This window comes from Corythoichthys intestinalis, chromosome 10 (assembly GCF_030265065.1).
Source record: "Corythoichthys intestinalis isolate RoL2023-P3 chromosome 10, ASM3026506v1, whole genome shotgun sequence".
Taxonomy (NCBI): Eukaryota; Metazoa; Chordata; class Actinopteri; order Syngnathiformes; family Syngnathidae; genus Corythoichthys; species Corythoichthys intestinalis.
The window spans coordinates 22982590-23001984 of NC_080404.1; the positions used below are offsets into that span (position 1 = coordinate 22982590).

The 19395-nt window shown below is 38.1% G+C and overlaps 1 protein-coding gene across 1 annotated transcript in view; it reads left to right on the forward strand.

Moving 5' to 3' along the window:
• pla2g4f.1 (phospholipase A2, group IVF, tandem duplicate 1) overlaps positions 1–17518 on the forward strand; it is a 29621-nt gene extending 12103 nt beyond the window's left edge. Inside the window, exons 12-25 of the mRNA XM_057849248.1 lie at positions 1082–1136; positions 2092–2216; positions 5287–5376; positions 5904–5938; positions 6111–6249; positions 8173–8309; positions 8488–8710; positions 8800–8914; positions 9561–9698; positions 9781–9888; positions 13804–13983; positions 14458–14630; positions 14715–14901; positions 15108–17518. Coding sequence (XP_057705231.1) covers positions 1082–1136; positions 2092–2216; positions 5287–5376; positions 5904–5938; positions 6111–6249; positions 8173–8309; positions 8488–8710; positions 8800–8914; positions 9561–9698; positions 9781–9888; positions 13804–13983; positions 14458–14630; positions 14715–14901; positions 15108–15331 — 1929 coding nt within the window. The 3' untranslated portion in view covers positions 15332–17518. The remainder of the gene's footprint in view (positions 1–1081; positions 1137–2091; positions 2217–5286; positions 5377–5903; positions 5939–6110; positions 6250–8172; positions 8310–8487; positions 8711–8799; positions 8915–9560; positions 9699–9780; positions 9889–13803; positions 13984–14457; positions 14631–14714; positions 14902–15107) is intronic.
• Positions 17519–19395: the final 1877 nt, after the last annotated feature.

The following is a 19395-nucleotide window of genomic DNA, read 5'->3' on the forward strand; positions in this document are numbered from 1 at the left end:
GTGTTCATACGCAGATATTCAGCATCACCCATGGAATACATATATTGTCCCTGGCGAAAGAGCGCACGGACAGGCACACACAATTTGCGCGGTTGTGAGGGCCTGACTCGGCGGGTTACATTAGTGACGTCCGCCTAGATCAGTTGGCACAGGTAAAGAATTCCCTCAGCTGAAAATCTATATCTTTCATGGAGAACATCTTCCGGGTACGCCAGCGGATTCTGGCGGTCCCGAAATACCCGTGCCCTCCGGAGAGAGCCCCTCACAATCTGCGCGCCAATGTCGTATGGGTCGTGCAAGTACGCTGTCATTGTCAGGAGGACACGTCCGCGGAGGAGTGCTGTTTAAATAGAGCGTGGTTAATTGGAATCCTGATGTTAAGCAAGATCTAACTCTGACACGACCAGGTTTGGCGTGTGGCGTGTGTTGCCATGGCAACACTTCTCGGTTCCAACATATCCACCTTTCGTAGTCTCGCATAGCCGCGAACTTACGTCGCACGTGATAAAGTTACTCTCGAAGTTACCCTGCTAAGCCAGAAAACCGGCTTCGTAGTATAGGCCACAGAATGGTTTCAGAAAAACAAAATACACATTCTGGAGTGACCAAGTCAAAGTCCAGACTTGAACCCCATTGAGATGCTGTGGCATGACCTAAAGACAGTGATTAATGCCAGACATCCCAGGAATCTGACTAAACCACAGCGTTTTTGTAGAAGAATGGGCCAAGATTAGTCCTGATCAATGTGCCAGACCGATCTGCAGCTGTAGGAAGCATCTGGTTGAAGTTAATGCTGCCAAAAGGGGGGGGGGGGGGGGCACAAAATATTAAATGTGTTGGTAAACCTACTTATTTTTCCCCTTTCTGTCATTGTTTGCATACTATCCTCATTAAGATATGAAAACCTATAAATGTTTGGATGTTTTTATTTTAAGCAGACACTGTTTTTTCATTTGTGTGATTTTGAAAAAGAGAAGAACAAATTTGATCGGGATTTTATGCAGAAATGTGCGAAATTCCAAAAGGTTCAGATACTTTTTCATACGACTGTAAAAATATGTCTAACATGTACTTTTTTTAGGCCGCTCCATTCTCTGTTTTGGACATCAATGTTGACAAGTTGCTGAACAAAAATGGTAATGTTATCCTTGTGGAATGTAACTATTCTGCTTTTGTTTAATTGTATGTCAGACCTTCATAATTAAAAAAAAAAAAAATCATATTTTGTACTGGTGCATGCTAATAATGAGCACATTACAGATATGTCCTGAATTCCAGTAATGTGACTTTAAGCTATGTTTGAACAGAATCTGTTGGTTCATTGTACTTCAACGTTACATGTTAACTTGTGACTTAGTCACAATTCCTGCTCATATAAATCAGGCGTTGTTATATGAATACAAATGGTAATGTTACATTTCAGACATAAAGGTTGATGACATTGCTAGCATATGACCATAGGGCGCGCTGGCGTACCACACTTGATTTCCTTGTTCTTTTTCATCATAACACAAAATAAAACATGCTAATAAGCTGTAAGCAAAGAACATAGAAACAATCAAGATGGCAATTTAGAAAGAGAACAAAGTCTGACAGGTGCTCGGTCTTAGGGTTGAGGAAGATACTGTTAAAATTTTGAATAGGACGGTGCAGGATTCGTGGTTTACAACCATAAGAAGTTGTCAGACGAGTGTATATTGTACAAAAACTCACTTTGTGAATAGGATGTGTTTAAACAGTAAGGTTTTTTTTTATAGCTTGTGTTTTCTTATATACATACAGTAAATTAGAATTAAACACTCTTATTGAGAACATGTCATTGTAACGTCTGATTTTAAAGACCACCTCTAATGAGCTTGCCCGTTTACTCATCATGTCTAAAAGCAGCCAACCAAGAATGAAGAGGTGCATGGCCCTATGTCTAAAAAGAAGCAATCTGTGTAAATTGGGATCAAATAACACATGAAGTCATGTACTTACTGTATGTCTGAATGAGGCTTAAGTGACAACTAATCTATTGCATTGCATTGCAGAGTTATCACCAATCACGAGTCAATCAATACAGTATTTTGTTGTAAATGCCTTCCATAGATTATCTAGGCAAAGTGATGAAGCTTCGGGGTGCCTATCCTGAGAATCAGACTTTATCGGCAAATGAAATATGCCAGCTGCGTTACTACATCAACAGAGACTTGGAGACTGAACTTGGAGTTTCAGTAAGTTTCAGAGAATTAATTATAATTAATCTTGATAGTCTGTATTATTTGTGTGCAACTTTTTTACTGTATATGATGAGTGATGTATTCTAAATATAAACATATTTTACTGTGCAAAAGGAAAATGTGTAAAATGTCATCGTAGTCTCCCGCTTATCCATATTGGGTTTGCGAGGGCAGAAGACTCAGTAAAGAGTCCCAAGCCACTTCCATTAGCTATTCTGGGAGAATCCTGAGGCTTTCCCAGGCCAATTGAGTGATCAAATCCCTCCAGCGTGTCCTGGGTGCACCCCAAGGTCTCCTCCCAGTTCGACATGCCTGAAACACCTCCCGAGGAAAGCCTCCAGGGGACATTCTCACCATATCACCACATCACCACCTCAGCTGCCTCCTCTCGACATGGAGAAGCAGCAGCGCTACTCTGAGTCCCTCTCAGATGACCGAGCTCCTCACCCTATCTATAAACTAAATTCAGCCGCTTGTAGCCGCGATCTCGTTCTTTTGGTCATTACCCAAAGTTCATGTTCATTGGTGAGGGTAGGGACATACAGTGTATCACAAAAGTGAGTACACCCCTCGCATTTCTGCAGGTATTTAAGTATATCTTTTCATGGGACAACAATAACAAAATGACACTTTGACACAATGAAAAGTAGTCTGTGTGCAGCTTATATAATAGAGTTAATATATTTTCCCCTCAAAATAACTCAAAATATAGCTATTAATATCTAAACCCCTGGCAACAAAAGTGAGTACACCCCTTTGAAAAAACGTACATCCCTAAATGTCCAAATTGAGTACTGCTTGTCACTGCTTGACGGTACACAAGAAAGCCCACCCGTCTCATCAGACTGTAGGACATGGTTCCAATAATCCATGTGTTTTGTTGACATGTCTTCAGCAAACTGTTTGCATATCTTCAGCAAACTGTTTGGGGGCTTTCTTGTGTACCGTCCTCAGAAGAGGCTTCCTCCTGGGGTGACAGCCATGCACACCAATTTGATGAAGAGTGCGGCGTATGGTCTGAACACTAACAGGCTGACCCCCCACCTCTTTAATCTCTGCAGTGATGCTAACAGCACTCCTGTAACGAGTCACATGACATTTTGGAGGGAAAATGACAAGCAGTACTCAGTTTGGACATTTAAGGATGTACGTTTTTTCAAAGGTGTGTACTCACTTTTGTTGCCAGGGTTTATATATTAATGGCTATATTTTGAGTTATTTTGCGGGGAAAATAAATAATTTTATTAAATAAACTGCACACAGACTACTTTTTATTGTGTCCAAGTGTCATTTTGTTATTGTTGTCCCATGAAAAGATATACCTAAATATCTGCAGAAATGCGAGGGTTGTACTCACTTTTGTGATACACTGTAGATCGAATGGTAAATCAAGACCTCACAACCAGAGGTGGGTAGTAACGAGTTACATGTACTCCGTTACATTTACTTGATAAGAGAAATTTTATTAAGACATACTTTTTACTTTTACTTGAGTAGATTTGTGAAGAAAAAATTTTACTCTTACTCCGCTACTTTGGGCTACATCATTATACTGTACCATTGTTTGAAGAAAAAAAAAAATGTAAACACTTACTCACAATGTTACTCATTACTTCAGTATGCTTTTCACCAAATATTTTTTGAATTGTACCTGAGTACATTTTTTGGATGACTGCTTTTACTTTTGTAATATTATTTTGAAGTAACGCTACTCTTACTTGAGTAAAAGTTTTGGCTACTCTACCCACCTCTGCTCACAACCTCCCGACTAAGTGCCCGCAACATTCAGATTGGTCCTAGGTCAGAGATCCCCAATCACCGGGCAGGGGACAGGTACTAGTCTGTGGCGCATTTGCTACTGGGTCGCAGAGAAATAATAAATAATTTTGTTAACAACCGCAATCTGGCCTGTGCCTCTTGACGGATCAATATGCCTGTCTACTTTATTGACAAATCCAAGTAGAAATTTGTGTACATGGCCCTCTAGTGGTTGGCTGCCATTACTGGGGTGTTTGCACACCTATAGCAGCCCAGCGTCACTCAATGTAAACAATATTGTTAGCTGCTGATGGCTGTGTGTGTTGCAGGCGGCACACCTTAGCAATGGCGGATGAGGTAATTCTGCTTGTTTTGCTTACATTAGTCTTGTCCTCGATAATGACGTCAGCGCATCAGATTTGTTCCCAGAAATAAGAAGCTCAAACATTAGCGAAGATGAGAAACGGACGTTTTCGGACAGCTTTTTTTACGGGCAAAAGGCCACTTGCTGAGACAGAAAAGGAGATTAAAACCAAGTCCATTCTGCGTGATATGTGGCTAACAGCTGGCAATCGAGGCATCAAAAGCGAATGCACTGAGAGCATCATACCTTGTGGCTAACCGTATTGCTACAGTCAAGAAACCTTTCTGCAATAGCCAAGAAACCTTTCCCGACTGGAGAACAACTCATTCTGTCTGCAATCAGGGATATTTGCCATCAAGTTTAGGTGAGGCAGCTGTTAAAAAAGGTTGATTCAGCGTATGGAGTTACATTTTCCCTGCACTTAATGTTCGTTTTTAGCCCCATCTTTACTGTGATTTTCTACCACACATTGACGGTCCGTGAAAAAAAGGCCCAGATCACACCGGTCCATGGTGCAGAAAAGGTTGGGGACCACTGTCCTAGGTGAAGGGTCAGACAAAGAACGGTTTCAGAAGACCCTGATGGAAGAAAGCAGCAAGAGAATATGTAGCAGAGGAGTACTGGGGATCAGCCCTGGAGCCAATCCTGGGGTTGGGGCCCATGTGGCCTGGTCGTCAGGCCTTAGCCCATGGGACCTGGCCGGGCCCAGCCCGAACCGTATACATAGGCTTGTTATCCTGTGGGCTCACCACCCACTGGAGGACAGGTGCTTTGTGGGCTTTGTGGGTGGCAGACCAAGGCGGGGACCTTGGCTGTCTGATCCCTGGGTGTGAAAACTGGCATGTGTAAAATGTATTATTTAATATTTTTTCATGACACTGAACAATTCTTTAAATCTTTGATGGAGTTATGCTCTCTTGGATCTATTTGAATATCTTTCAGTCCTCTGCTGATGGTATCACCTCGAGTTCTACAAGGCTTCAGCCCCTATCACCTAGACAGAAAAGCAAAGTTTCCCTCATCATTGACCAGGTAATATAACTGTATTTGTGTAGCGCATGAAGAAAACAGTAAGATTCTTTGTACAAAATACTCTAGACACGTTGTTTACCAACAATTCTGTTTAGAGTTTACGTGAAAATTTCGAAGAAACAAATTGTAAAGTACAGTATTTAAAAAGTCTAAAATGCTGCATATTTCCGAGCGAACACATCATTTTATTTCGATACAATGTGTTGTCATTTTGATGTGATACAGTATTTTCGTCAACAACACTTTGAGCTTTCCCCCCCTTGGAATACCAGCATCCACCACTGCTGTATACTGGAGTTGGAAATACTATTTTCAATCAAAGTTTCTCCATTTTGATAATTGCTCTAGACTGAGATGATGTTGCTGATGATTCATGCTATTTACCGAGTACAGACATTGGCTCAAGAAATTAACAATTTAGTTGTTTGAAAATCCCAGCAGAATCATATTCCATTTATTTTACTTATACAAATTATTTAAATCCAAGTTATAATATAGACTGACTTGTGTGTTTTTCCTTTTCACAGGATGAAGTTGACTTAAATGTTGAGACACATGACTGGTACCTATCTTCATTTCATTGTATTTATATTGTGCATTTATCTACACATTCTTACCAAGGCCAAAGCACTTTACATTGGTTCAAATTCACTATATATGCATTAACGCACCGATGGTGTTGATAAATACAAGTATTGACTGAATTTTTTTGTTATTGCCTTTAAAATCTGCAGCATGGATGACGATGTTGCAGTTCGTCTCGATTTTGACATTCCACAACAAGAGAAAGAGTATTTGAAGAAGAGAAAGCATTTTGTGGGGCAGAAAGTGCAAACGCTCTTTGGTCTAGACTCTCCACCATCACCAGATCAGGTAAGCATCTACAGTATGATGCTATAGCCATTAGATTTGGGACGAAATATCGTGCGAAGATATATCACGATACGAAGCGTAACGCATTGAGTTCGGAAAAATTTGCGGTAACATTTTACAATAAGGCTCCCTTAATTGACATTAGTTAATGCATTTTTAGACAATAACTCATGTTTAAGTAACATGACAATAATTCATTTAATCTCTTATCTAACATTTATCAATATTAGGGCTGTCAAACGATTAAAATTTATAATCGAGTTAATCACAGCTTAAAAATGAATTAATCGTAATCAATCGCAATTCAAACCATCTATAAAATATGTCATATTTTTCTGTAAATTATTGTTGGAATGGAAAGATAAGACACATGGCGGATATATACATTCAACATACTGTACATAAGAACTGTATTTGTTTATTATAACAATAAATCAACAAAATGGCATTAACATTAACATTCTGTTAAAGCGATCCATGGATAGAAAGACTTGCAGTTCTTAAAAGATAAATGTTAGTACAAGTTATAAAAATTTTATATTAAAACCCCTCTTAATGTTTTCGTTTCAATAAAATTTGTAAAATTTTCAATCAAAAAATAAACTAGTAGGTCGCCATTGTAGATGTCAATAATTACACAATTCTCATGGTCATAAAATCAGTCACACCCAAGCGCCAGCAGAGGGTGACAAAACTGTCATTTTAATCTGTTTGAGAAGGACATGTGCGTTAATTTCGTCAAATATTTTAACGTGATTCATTAAAAAAAAGAATTACCGCCCGTTAACGTGATAATTTTGACAGCCCTAATTAATTTGTTAATTAACATGTGTTAATGCATTTTAAGACAATAACTAATGCTTAAGTAAAATTACAATAATTAATATAATTGCTTATCTAACATTTATTAATATATTAATTAACATGAGGTAATGCATTAGTTAATGCATAACCAGACAGTAACTAGTAGTTTGGGAAAATTGAAAATATATATAGGCCTATATAGGGTTAGGGTTTGTTAGCTTAAGCATTTATAATGTCTTAGTTAAGGGACACATGTGCTACACTTTACAAAAGGGGTCCAAAAAGCATTCAGTAATGGTTAATAAAGGTTAAGAGGGAGGAGCGTAAGCATTTATAATTTCTTTGTTAAGGGATACGTGTGCTGCACTTACAATAAGGGTCCAAAAAGCATTCAGTAATGGTTAATAAAGTTTAAGAGGAGGGAACTCAAGCATTTATTATGTCTTAGTTAAGGGATATGTGTGTTACACTTTACAATAAGGGTGCAAAAACATTCAGTAATGGTTAATTAAGGTTAAGTAATACTTATGAGGTACGTTCACGTGAAATAATACCATACTTAAGGTTAGGTTATAATATATATAATACATTAGTTAACATTAATTCACATATACATTAGTGCATTAATAAATAGTTATTAATGTATACTGGTACTAGTAAGTGATTATGTTATTTTAAAATGAGAAACATTGCTCTGTGAGTCCTTGGGTGCTGCTAACCTAACTGAATGTTTTTTGGACCCTTACTGTAAAGTGTAACAAATGTGTCCCTTAACCAGGACATTATAAATGCTTAAGTCTCTCTCAATATTGTGTTAGTTGTGAAATCCTCAGTCACGAGTGTGGATCTTTTTGAGCCGAGAAGCACATAACATCCTAAACATAGCTCGTCTGTAGCCAATCAGATGTCATGCGGCTTTAGAATTAAAAGCACGTTGCGTAAGACAATTCAAAATCTGCCAAATTGGATCCCATTGACTCTCTGACCCACCAAAAATTCTCTACTGGTGGTCATTATTTTGACCAAAAGCTTCTCACATCTTCATCAAAATGACACTTTTCCCATGCTTGCTGATTTGACCAAATGTGTTATCTTTTCCCCTGTGTATTCATTATTTAGGTGCCAACTATAGCATTGGTGGGTTCGGGGGGAGGAGCTAGAGCAATGACAGGTCTGCTTGGTAGCTTAAAGAGCCTAAAGGAAATACAATTCCTAGACACTGTCTCCTATATCACTGGAGTTTCTGGATCAACTTGGTGAGTTGATTGCTTTTGTAACTAAAGCAATAAAAAGAATGCAACCGTGTCTTACATTGTGAATATGATATACTCAAAGCCTTTTTTTGGCTGGAAATAAACACCATCTCGGCATTATCTTGGACACATGAACACCACTCATTCCGATCTTGTCATGTTATGATGTTTTTCTAACCAGGGCTATGACTGCCTTGTCTAAAGACTCGAACTGGTCTCAGGACAGTATAGACAGTACCATCACTGACTTAAGAAAAGAGCTATCCAAGGGTGTCCTGAATGTCTTCTCTCCAAAGAAACTGGAATATTATAGACAAGAAATGGAAGAAAAAATGAATAAAGGGCATATTGTGTCACTTGCTGATATGGCAGGTCTGGTTTATGAAGAAATTGCTTTTGGTCAGGTAAGTGGAACATTGAGTACTACAGTACTTTTGCTCAGACTATGCATTCCTTAAAAAAGAATCATCATAATATGTGTTGACACATGCAGAAAATTACCAGTACACTCTCTGAGCAGCAGAGGACAATAAATGAAGGCCAAAACCCTTTCCCCATTTACACTGCTGTCAATATGAAGGAGAGTAGAGGCTTTGATTCAGAGGCTGGTAAATATGATTTTCAAAACTTGTATTTTTTTGCTCACTTTACCAGGTATTGAACGAATGCAAAAAGTTTGATGTTTGCAACACAAAATGCACCTCACATGAAGAACATTACAAACTTGAAAATGCAATTTCTGAAGAAATTGCGATGGTACCTTTGCTGTGATGCATGGTATATCGGGTCACTTCCTGGTGATTTTGAGGCATCTCGTGCTTCCTGTAGATATCGGGTCACTTCCTGTTGTTTTTGGGGAGTTTCGGGTTCACTTCCTGTTCATATAGAGTAACTTTCTGTGGTTTTGGGGCTATTTCGGGGTTACTTCCTATTGATCTGGGGGCATTTCAGGTTCACTTTGTGTACATATTGGGTGACTTTCTGTTGGGTTGAAGGCATTCTAGTGTCACTTCCTATTGATATCAGTTCACTTCCTGTCGATTTGGGAGAATTTCGGGGTCACTTATCTTGATATCTGGTCACCTCCTGTCTGTATCGGGTCACGGGTTGTAAATCAATAAGCAAAAATTGAGGTTTTTGTGCTACTAAAATGAACGCCGAATAGGCCCATTGGAAATGAATGGGCAATTTTGGCCATTAAAATGAATGGGTATGTTTTTGACGTCCTGACGTTATTACTAATTACTTTACCAGAGTGGTGTGAGTTCACCCCTTTTGAAGTTGGCTTTCAAAAGTATGGAACCTTTGTGCGAACTGAAGACTTTGGAAGTCAGTTCTTTCTGGGTCATCTTGTCAAAAAACTCCCAGAGATCCGCATCCCTTATCTGATTGGTAAGATCTTTTTTTTTTTAATCCTACTGAAATAATCATTCAAGAAGAATGAAGCGATTTAAATGCTTTTCTTTTCAATTAGGTATATGGAGCAGTTGCTTTTCAGTCAACCTGACTCAATTATTCAGGATCGCAACTGGTTCAGAAGGAGACTCTGATTCCTTGTTTGGGCTGAATATCGATAAAATAGGTAAAGCTACTTCTAAATAACCTACTAGATAAGTTAGGCCTCTTTGAACTGCAACATGGGGCTTCTTGCATTTTTTTTTTGTCTGTTGTTATTTGTGTGGTTTATTGTCAAAACCCCAATTATTCTGTGTTAAATTTAAACATTAGGTTTATATGCACCTCACTTGAGTTAGAAGATAACAAGAACTTCTACATACACCTGGCTGTTTCTTCCTGCTGTTATTCGGAATTGCATCAATCTTCAGATGCTAACATGTCAGAAGCACAACCGCTTAACAGTAAAGTCTTAGTGGCCAGGAACTCGGGTGTTGATCATCCCTGTGTGCTGGCCAATCGGGCTCAAACGACCAATGAAACTTTTAGGTTTAAACCTTAGGTTTATCTGCACCTAACTTGGCAAGAAAGGACGGCCAGAAGATCGATGTAACTTTTTATCGAGAGATCCTTCCTGCTGCCATGGTCAGAGACACTTTGACGATGCTGGTCACACACACTCTGTTTATTTCGCACCACGTGGTTAAGCGAGCACATTTGCATACAAGGAATCGCAGTGGTTGGGTAAGAGTGAGAATCAAATTACAGTGGGGCAAAATTAGATATATTGTACAGTATAATGACAACCGTTCATATAGATACAGTAACATTGTGCTATATATAATAATATACCCTTGCTTCAAAAAATATCATACATTGTAAGCGGCTACTCACGATCTTACTCATTCCTTCAGTGTTCTTCTCACCAAATACTTTTTTACTTGTCCCTCCATCCATCATCCATCCATCCATCCGTCCGTCCATCCATCCATCCATCCATCCATCCATCCATCTATCCGTCCATCCATCCATCTCCAGCTTTATCTGAGGTCGGGCCACAGGGGCAGCAGCTTCAGCAGGGAAGCCTAGACTTTCTTCTCCCAGCCACTTCATCCAGCTCTTCTTGGAGGATCCCAAGGTGTTCCCGGGCCAGTCGGGAGACACAGTGTCCCCAGCGTGTTTTGGGTCAGCCCCATGACCTCCTCCCAGTGGGAGGGCCTGGAACACCTCACCAGGGAGGCGTCCAGGAGGTGTCCTAATCAGATGCCCCATCCACCAAATCTGGCTCCTCTCCGAGGAGGAACTGTGGCTCTACTCCTATTCCCTCTCGGATGACCGAGCTTTTCACTTTATCTCTAAGGGAACACGCAATCTCAAGAATCTTGTTCTTTTGGTCTCGACCCACAGCTCGTGACCATAGGTGAAGGTAGGAACGTCGATCGACTGGTAAATAGTGAGCTTCGCCTCAGCTGTCTGCACCACGATGGACCAATTCAAAGTCCGCATCTCTGCAGACGCTGCAACGATCAGCCTGTTGATCTCACGTTCCATTTCTCCCTTACTCGTGACCAAAATACTTAAGCTCCTCCACTGAGGGACCGACCTCATACCTGACCCAGGGATGCCATTCCCGCTTTTCCCGACTGAGGACCATAGTCTCAGATTTGGAGGGACTGAATTTCATCCCGAGCGCTTCACACTCGGCTGTGAACCGCCCCAGTGAGAGTTGAAGACTTAAAGTAATTTTTTGGGATGAGTACTTTGACTTTGGCTTGCGAAAGATTATTTTGAAGTAATGCTACTCCTACTTGAGTAAAACTTTTGGCCACTCTATCCACCTAATCTAATACCACATTAGCTTAGCTAATGTACTCATAGGATTGACCTGGGTATCCCGCATTGTATATTTTTTCTCAGAACAATGGCATCTCTATGAACTATTATTGTTTCCACTATAACCTATTACATTACCATGTTAGGTCAAAATATATACTGCAATTATGTAATTCCGACTGAAAAAATATACAGAAGAAGTAAAGCGTCAGCTGTCCCGTCCCAAGATGATGAGTGCCTTCTATTGTCTAGTGCGCACACATGCACAGATAAATACCGTATTGGACCGAACATAAGACAGCCCTGATTATAAGACGACCTACTCTTTTTCAGGACTCAAGTTTGAAAAAAGACTTTTTGAACACCAAATTAATTTTTATACAGAAAATAATTACAGCACATCTGAAACAAATGATTATAACAATATATTTGAGAGAAAAAGCATGTTATTTTGCCTCAATCAAATCTTAATATCTGAACATTCAAATATGTAAACTAAAGTGCAATCACATTCGTAAATTAATGGCTTCTGGTTTTCGAAATGTAAATAAACCAATCTATTGTGATGAAATAACTAAATTGCAATAATTGCATTAACCATCAAAGTGAAGTCTAACTCTAACTATAGTCTTGAAACAAATCTGAATAAGGAAAAACATTGCAATAAAATAATACAAACTGGTTAAACTTGAGAGTAGCTGAGATCTGTCATGACAGAACATCGCTTCAATGATATCTGGCGCCATATAGCGTCGTGAATGGGTATAATGTCTAGACCGCGAATATTAGACGACACCCTCTTTTTCAGTCTTATTTCAATGCAAAAAAACACCGTCTTATATTTGGGCCAATACTGTATGTTTTCTACTGTCAAATGAAAACAATCGTATCTCCGGTTTTCTGTGGTTTATCGATGCCAAATAAAAACTGGGAGAGAGTTTGAAGTTCGCTCTTTCGAGTCCTAGTTTATTTTTTACAGTGAGGTAAACTACAAAAGTTAAACTTTGAATGTTTCTTTTCAAATATTCTGGAACAACTAAGAGTAATAGTTGCGAACACTTCCGCCTTCATCAGGTGATTAAAACAACCTAAAACAATTGTCTGTGGTAAAAGAAAAAAAATCATCTAAACTAAGAGTAGTACTAATAAAGAGAGTCAAATTTTCTTTGAGTTGGTAATTGCTATAAAAAGTTCATGAACCACTGCGGTAGATAATAGTATGAAAATAATAGTCATAATTATAGATGTCCTGATCGATCGGGTCCGATCACGTCATTTTCAAAGTATCAGAATCGGCAAAAAAATATCGGCCATGCCTTTTTTTAATATATATATATATATATTTTTTTTTAATTGTTTTCTAATTGTATTTAACGTTACAAACATAATATGTTACACTCATCCAGTCTTTAGTTTAGGCTTAAGGTAGGGTTATCAAATTTATCCCGATAACGGCGGTAATTAATTATTTTTAAAATGTATCACGCTAAAATATTTAACGCAATTAATGCATGCGCAGCACGACCCACTCACGCATTGTCGTGCTCAATCTGTAATGGCGCCGTTTTACCTATATAGAGAGATAAAAGGCAGCGTAAATTGAGTAGAGTGAATTTTGGCAGCCTTTGGGGCTTTTTTTTAATTGGCTTAAGCCTTACAATCCCTCTCCCTACGATTAGAAATATCATGGGAAGCAATGTGGGGAAGCAAGGTAGCAATTGATCTTTTTCTTAACACCTTATTTTATTTCCCAACGCAGAGAAGATATATCAATTGGTAGCACTACGCACAGTCATGGTTCCACTTCCCATCATGCATTTGGGCATGGCTACAGTATCATTTACTGAAAGCTCAACAAATACACTAGATGGCAATATTTAGTCACAATATACAAAGTCACAAGTCTTTCTATCCGTGGATCCCTCTCACAGAAAGAATGTTAATAATGTAAATGCCATCTTGAGGATTTATTGTCAGAATAAACAAATACAGTACTTATGTACTGTATGTTGAATTTATATATTCGTCCGAGTTTTATTCATTTTTTTCTTAATGCATTGCCAAAATGTATATGATCGGAAAAAATTATCGGGAATGATTGGAATTGAATCGGGAGCAAAAAAAAAAGCAATCGGATCGGGAAATATCGGGATCGGCAGATACTCAAACTAAAACGATCGGGATCGGATCGGGAGCAAAAAAAACATGATCGGAACAATCCTAGTCATAATAGTTCAGTGAAGTGATTCTGTTCTTCTTCTTTTGACAGATGCTGATAATGAACCTCAAACTCTGGATACACAGCTCATAGCTCCATCAACACACATCTCTGGAGTCATCAGTGATTTCTTGAGGAATCGCCCAATTCGTTCAGAAGTATACAATTTCATGAATGGTCTCCATCTCCACTCAAACTACAGTTTCAATCGCAACTTCAAAGCCTGGAAAGGTAGACAGTCAATGTTACAATGTCAGAAAAGTTTACCATTGCACTGGCATTTCTGAAATGGCAAAATAACAACACATACATAAATACAAATAACACAATAACAAAGTGCATATAATTTTATGTATGATGCAAATTAGTGACAGTGGAAATCTATGTTAAAAACAAAATAAAATAAAAAAAACATTGATGCTGTTTTGATCTGGAATGTCACTAATTCGCAACAATTGGCATCAGAGTTATTTATTATTTTGTATGAAACCCTGACTGCAGATTACAAAATTAAATTTAAACTCTTGGGCGTGTTTGATATATTGCGAACACTTACCTTCATAGCCCCTTGGATCAATTGTCCCGCGTTAGTTGCAGTACACTCTGACCAAGATAAAGCTCTTTTAACAAACATGTTGTGTTACTGTTATTTGTTGGATTGCATCAAGTTATTGATATTATTCATTGACTGAATTATCTTCCCAGGAACTCACATTGATGCATTTCCAAACTTACTGACACCTAGAGACCCCATTCTACAGCTCATTGATTCTGGTCATCACATAAATATTGGCTGTGTTCCCATCCTTCGTCCAGAAAGAGAGGTGGATATTATTATAGTCCTTGATTATTCCTGGAATCCAAAAGACATCTTCAAGGTAAACTTGAACATCTTTTTTCGTTGAACTGTTTGAAAGGAATTGCAATGTTCCATTTGTATTATCATACATTCATGTTAACAGGAGATAAAGAGAACAGCAGCTTACTGTAAAGACCATGACATCCCCTTCCCCAATGTTGATTTTACCCATCTGGAAGAAGAAGCCCCGAGGGAGATTTATATCTTTGAAGATCTGGAGAATCCCAAGGCACCAATTGTGATTCACTTCCCGCTTGTCAATATTTCATTCAAGCATTTCAAACAACCAGGTATGTTTCCTCGACAAACATGAACGATTATAAGCTATTTCATCATTTTAAGCCTTTGTTGAAGATAGTGGATACACAGGGCGTCTCAGTACCTACTTTAGGCTGGCAGATTGTTTGCCAACTGGCATTGAATTGAAATTAATTGCATACTTTATAGGTTTTGTACATTATATTACAAACAATAATCTTGTATTGTGGCTTCCCAGGTGTCAAACGCAAAACCGCGAAAGAAATCAAAGCTGGAAAAGTGGATGTGCACAGCAGCAACTCCCCATTCACCACTGGAAATCTCAGCTACAAAGAGAAAGATTTTGACTCTCTGGTGCAACTGACATCTTATAATGTCATCAACAACAAGGACCTCATCATGGAAACATTGCATAAGGTCTTGAAAGCTAAAATGGCATCCGAAAAAAGTAAATTCGTCTGATAAGAAATGAGAAAATGTACTGGAGTGTGTCTTATAGTCCACTGCTTGCTTTCCAAAATTAATTGCCATTAAATTTGGATAAGGTTAATGGCCAAAAAATAATTAGCTACTGTTGGTGACGATCTGGAAATATTTTCACTATTTGAGTAATAGTGCCGCGGATATTAAATTGGAACCACTTTCATAATCAGTATCTCCCATTCTGAAAGTCACCTGATAATGTTAAAATATATCTCAATCATAATGCACTCCTGTACTGTACTTTAATTATTCCGTATTTCACATACTGTGTGGAAGTGTCAGGGAATACCTATGATAATACGACAAACCCATTAGTTATTAGTACAGAAACGAGCAGTTCGCATCATTCGTAAGACCGGGTTTCTGGATCACACCCATGAACTACCTCTTCAATCTAAATTGCTTAAACTTCAAGACCTTGTCGATTATAACGAATCTATAATTCTGTATAAGGCTTTTAACAATATGTTACCTGCAAATGTACAACAACAAAAACAACAACAACAACAACATTCAAGAAATAAATATAAATTAAGAGGTTACGGGGAGTTCACATTTCCTAAAATTAAAACAACTCGCAAAAGCTTTTGTGTGTCTGTACATGGAGTGAAATTTTGGAATAGTCTGAGTTAACAACTTAAACATTGTAAAAATATTCACATATTTAAATTGTGCTGTAAACATTTGATTTGGTCACAATGAAGGTCTTAAATGTACATCAGTGTTCTATGTGGAGCTGCAGCTATCAATTATTATAGTAGTCGAATAATCGATGAACTAGTTAGTTCGACTAATCAAGTAATTAGAAAAGGAACATAAAAAATTAAAATTCCTTAGCTGAGCCTCAAACAATAAAAAAATAAAATGATCTAAGTAAAACAAAAGAACAATTGGCTAAATTACATAGCAAAAGTCTACTATCTTAAATACTATAAAATGCTTTTTGCTTTTTTTTTTTTTTTTTTTTTTTTTTTTACAATGCTCTTGACAAATGGTTCAAACACATAGTCCCACAAAAAACGGCTGAATATACAAATAAACTAAATTACGAATGTATTAAAAAATGTTTTAACTCAAACAAAAACTTAGCTTATGTTGGTCTTAACAGGGAGCAGCTGGATTCAGCCATGGGAAATGAGTTATATCATATTCATTTTTGCCACTAGAGGGCAGTGTATCCACCCAAATCAATAAACAATGGAAAAACTTTCAAAACAAACCGTTACATCACCACTTTAATAAACAAATGCTCAATGCAGCAAAATTTAATTCGAATCTTTTTTTTGGAATCGAATTGCTCAAGTTAATCAATTAATCGTTGCAGCACTAGTTCTATGTTACTTTCTCTTTCTCTCTTGCAATAAAACTGTAAACAACAAAACTGCTTTGGATTTGTAATTGCTTTTGGATTGTGTTAAATGCGTACATAGTATTATATTAAATCACTGGTAGGACCTTGAATCAAATCGTGGCAGATTTTGTAATTGTAAAATAAACTGAGATAAGCTAAAGTAAGTTATGCTAAAACAAGATAAAATAAGGTAAAAACGGGCGGCCGTGGTGCAGTTAGTAGCTCGAATTGTCCTGGGACCGAAGGGTCAGCTGGTCGAGTCCCGGCTACGACTGCCCACTGTCGAAGTGCTCTTGGGCAAGGCACTGAACCCTAATTTGCCCCTAATGGGTTGGCAGTGCCTTACATGGCTACAGCAGCGTTAGTGTGTGAATGTTCGGGTAACAGGGTAAACGTGTGCTAATGTGAAGCGCTTTTGGCATTGTAACAATGTAGATAAGTGCGCTATATATTACTCTCCATTTAAAATTTCAGGTATTGCAGCAGCGTCAAAACAGCATACAGTCAAAAAGCATAAAATATTTTAAAAAATATATATATATACTATATTTTACTGTAACTGACTAACTATAATTATATTGGCAAATGTTTTAACATTATTCAAAGAACCAAGTTTGCATTGTAGGATCATGAAATTGATTTACAACCAAAGCACGGAGGAAGAGAAAAAAACAAAAAGACGCAATGACGCATTTGGCTGTAACTCACAGTAGCCATGGTAGCTTCTTTGTTATGAAGAGAATGGTTGTGTCTCCAAGTTATTATTTTGAAAACTACGTATAATTCTGCAGTAGCATCCAGAAATTATTAAAACAACAGAGGAAACAGGTTTCGTCTTACCATCAATTTGCTCCAAAAACAAAATGTACCACTTTGGTATTAAATTCACAATAAAAGAATCTGAACAGAAAGTCTCTTGAGTTTTTTCAGAATAAAAGATCCCTGCCTGTGCTACTCTGGATTTTTACTTTTACTGCAGTTCTTTTGTCATGTGATAAAATTACAATTGAAAAATTTGGTAACACTTTATTTGAATGCTTTATATGACTTTTTAAGACTGTCATAATCATGAAATTACATCTGTTATGAACATGAAAGAATCTTTATAGATGTCATTTAGTGGCCTAACCCTAACACAGTTCCTAACCCAGTGCTTTTTTTGCTATGACCCCTCCCCGAGGGAAACGAAAACATTTCAGGACACCCAAATATGGCTACAAATAGTTTCATTTGTAAAATTGTTATTAGTACACTTGTATAACATTGCATCCCTAAAGAAAAGAAGGTTTAACTTCCAACAAACAATGACAGTTATCAATTCCTAATGTTCATCAGCAACAGGGAGAAAAAAACTACATCAATTTGCTGATTATAAAATGGTTTAAAACGTAATTCACAGAAAATAATCATTTTACTTCAACGTTTTGCAGCAGGCCCCAATATACCCTATTTAGTCACATTAGCGCCATCTGACCAGCTGACTACTTGTCTTAAGAAATGTAGGCTGCGGAATGAAGTCCATTTATTTATCTGACTAGCTGCTGTGGTATGATGACACTTGCCCAGTGAGTAATAGGATGTAGGAGACCAGACTCAGTGGTGTTTATGTTAACAAGTACATGTATGCCAGCCAAAAATGACGAACCAATCATGGAGCCTGTTAACAAAAACATGCTCTGAATATACCATGAATATTCCACATACATATTGCGTACATATAGAGCCACACATTCGCTTTAAATGTTTATCTATTGTGATGAGCAAAGTACTGAAGATAGCCCTTAAAGCCGCAACTAAATCCAAATTCATAATTCACATGAAACACGGGAGTTCACGTGCAGATACCGACATCAAAATATGACTCACTTTAGACCTTGTTCAAAGACTAGCTACAGAACAGACATGTAAACAGACCAAGAGGACCTGAGGCAGGACCAAGAAGCAACGCAGCATTCATTAGATTACCCGCCCTTTAAACCCCTCCAGTTACCTAACCTTGATTAGGCTCTGATTTTATTAGAACATCCCTATTCTCATGAAATGTAACCAGTGGCACCTCAGCATAGGCGAGCTAGAGGGTTGCCTTGGGCGCCATCTAGTGGCAAATTGGTTTTGGGGGGAAAATGCTACGCTTCATGAACATTTTTGAACATGCATGTACATTCCATAGACAAGTTTCCGAGGTACTTCCACTTTACTTCCTTATGTCTGCCTACAACTTCCGTTTTCAATTTTTTTTTTACCAATGACTTCAATGGCGCTGGAGTGGCATCACTCACTAAAAACCCTGAAAAAACATGATTTGGAAATACCACAACTAAAGATACACGATAATATCGGTCACCAATAATTATCGGCCGATAATGGCAATTATGACGTCACACAGATAATCCAGATAGTAAAAAAATTCAACCGATAATGCAATCCGATAATTATATATTTTATTTAGCCTCCAAATGTGCGCAACCGAAGAATTCAGCACGCCGCCTCATCAACCCCTCCTCTCTCTGAAGCCCCTGAGGGAGGAGGGGCTGAGAGGGCGGAGTTACACGACAAGAAGCAGTTGTATATTATGGCCGCTGTTACTAAAAAAATGAGCTCTCGCCATCTGCGAAACATGCACCGTAGAAGTTCCACGAGGCGGAAAGAAAGCGTCCTCATTCAACACCACTAACCCAGCAGCCATTTAAAA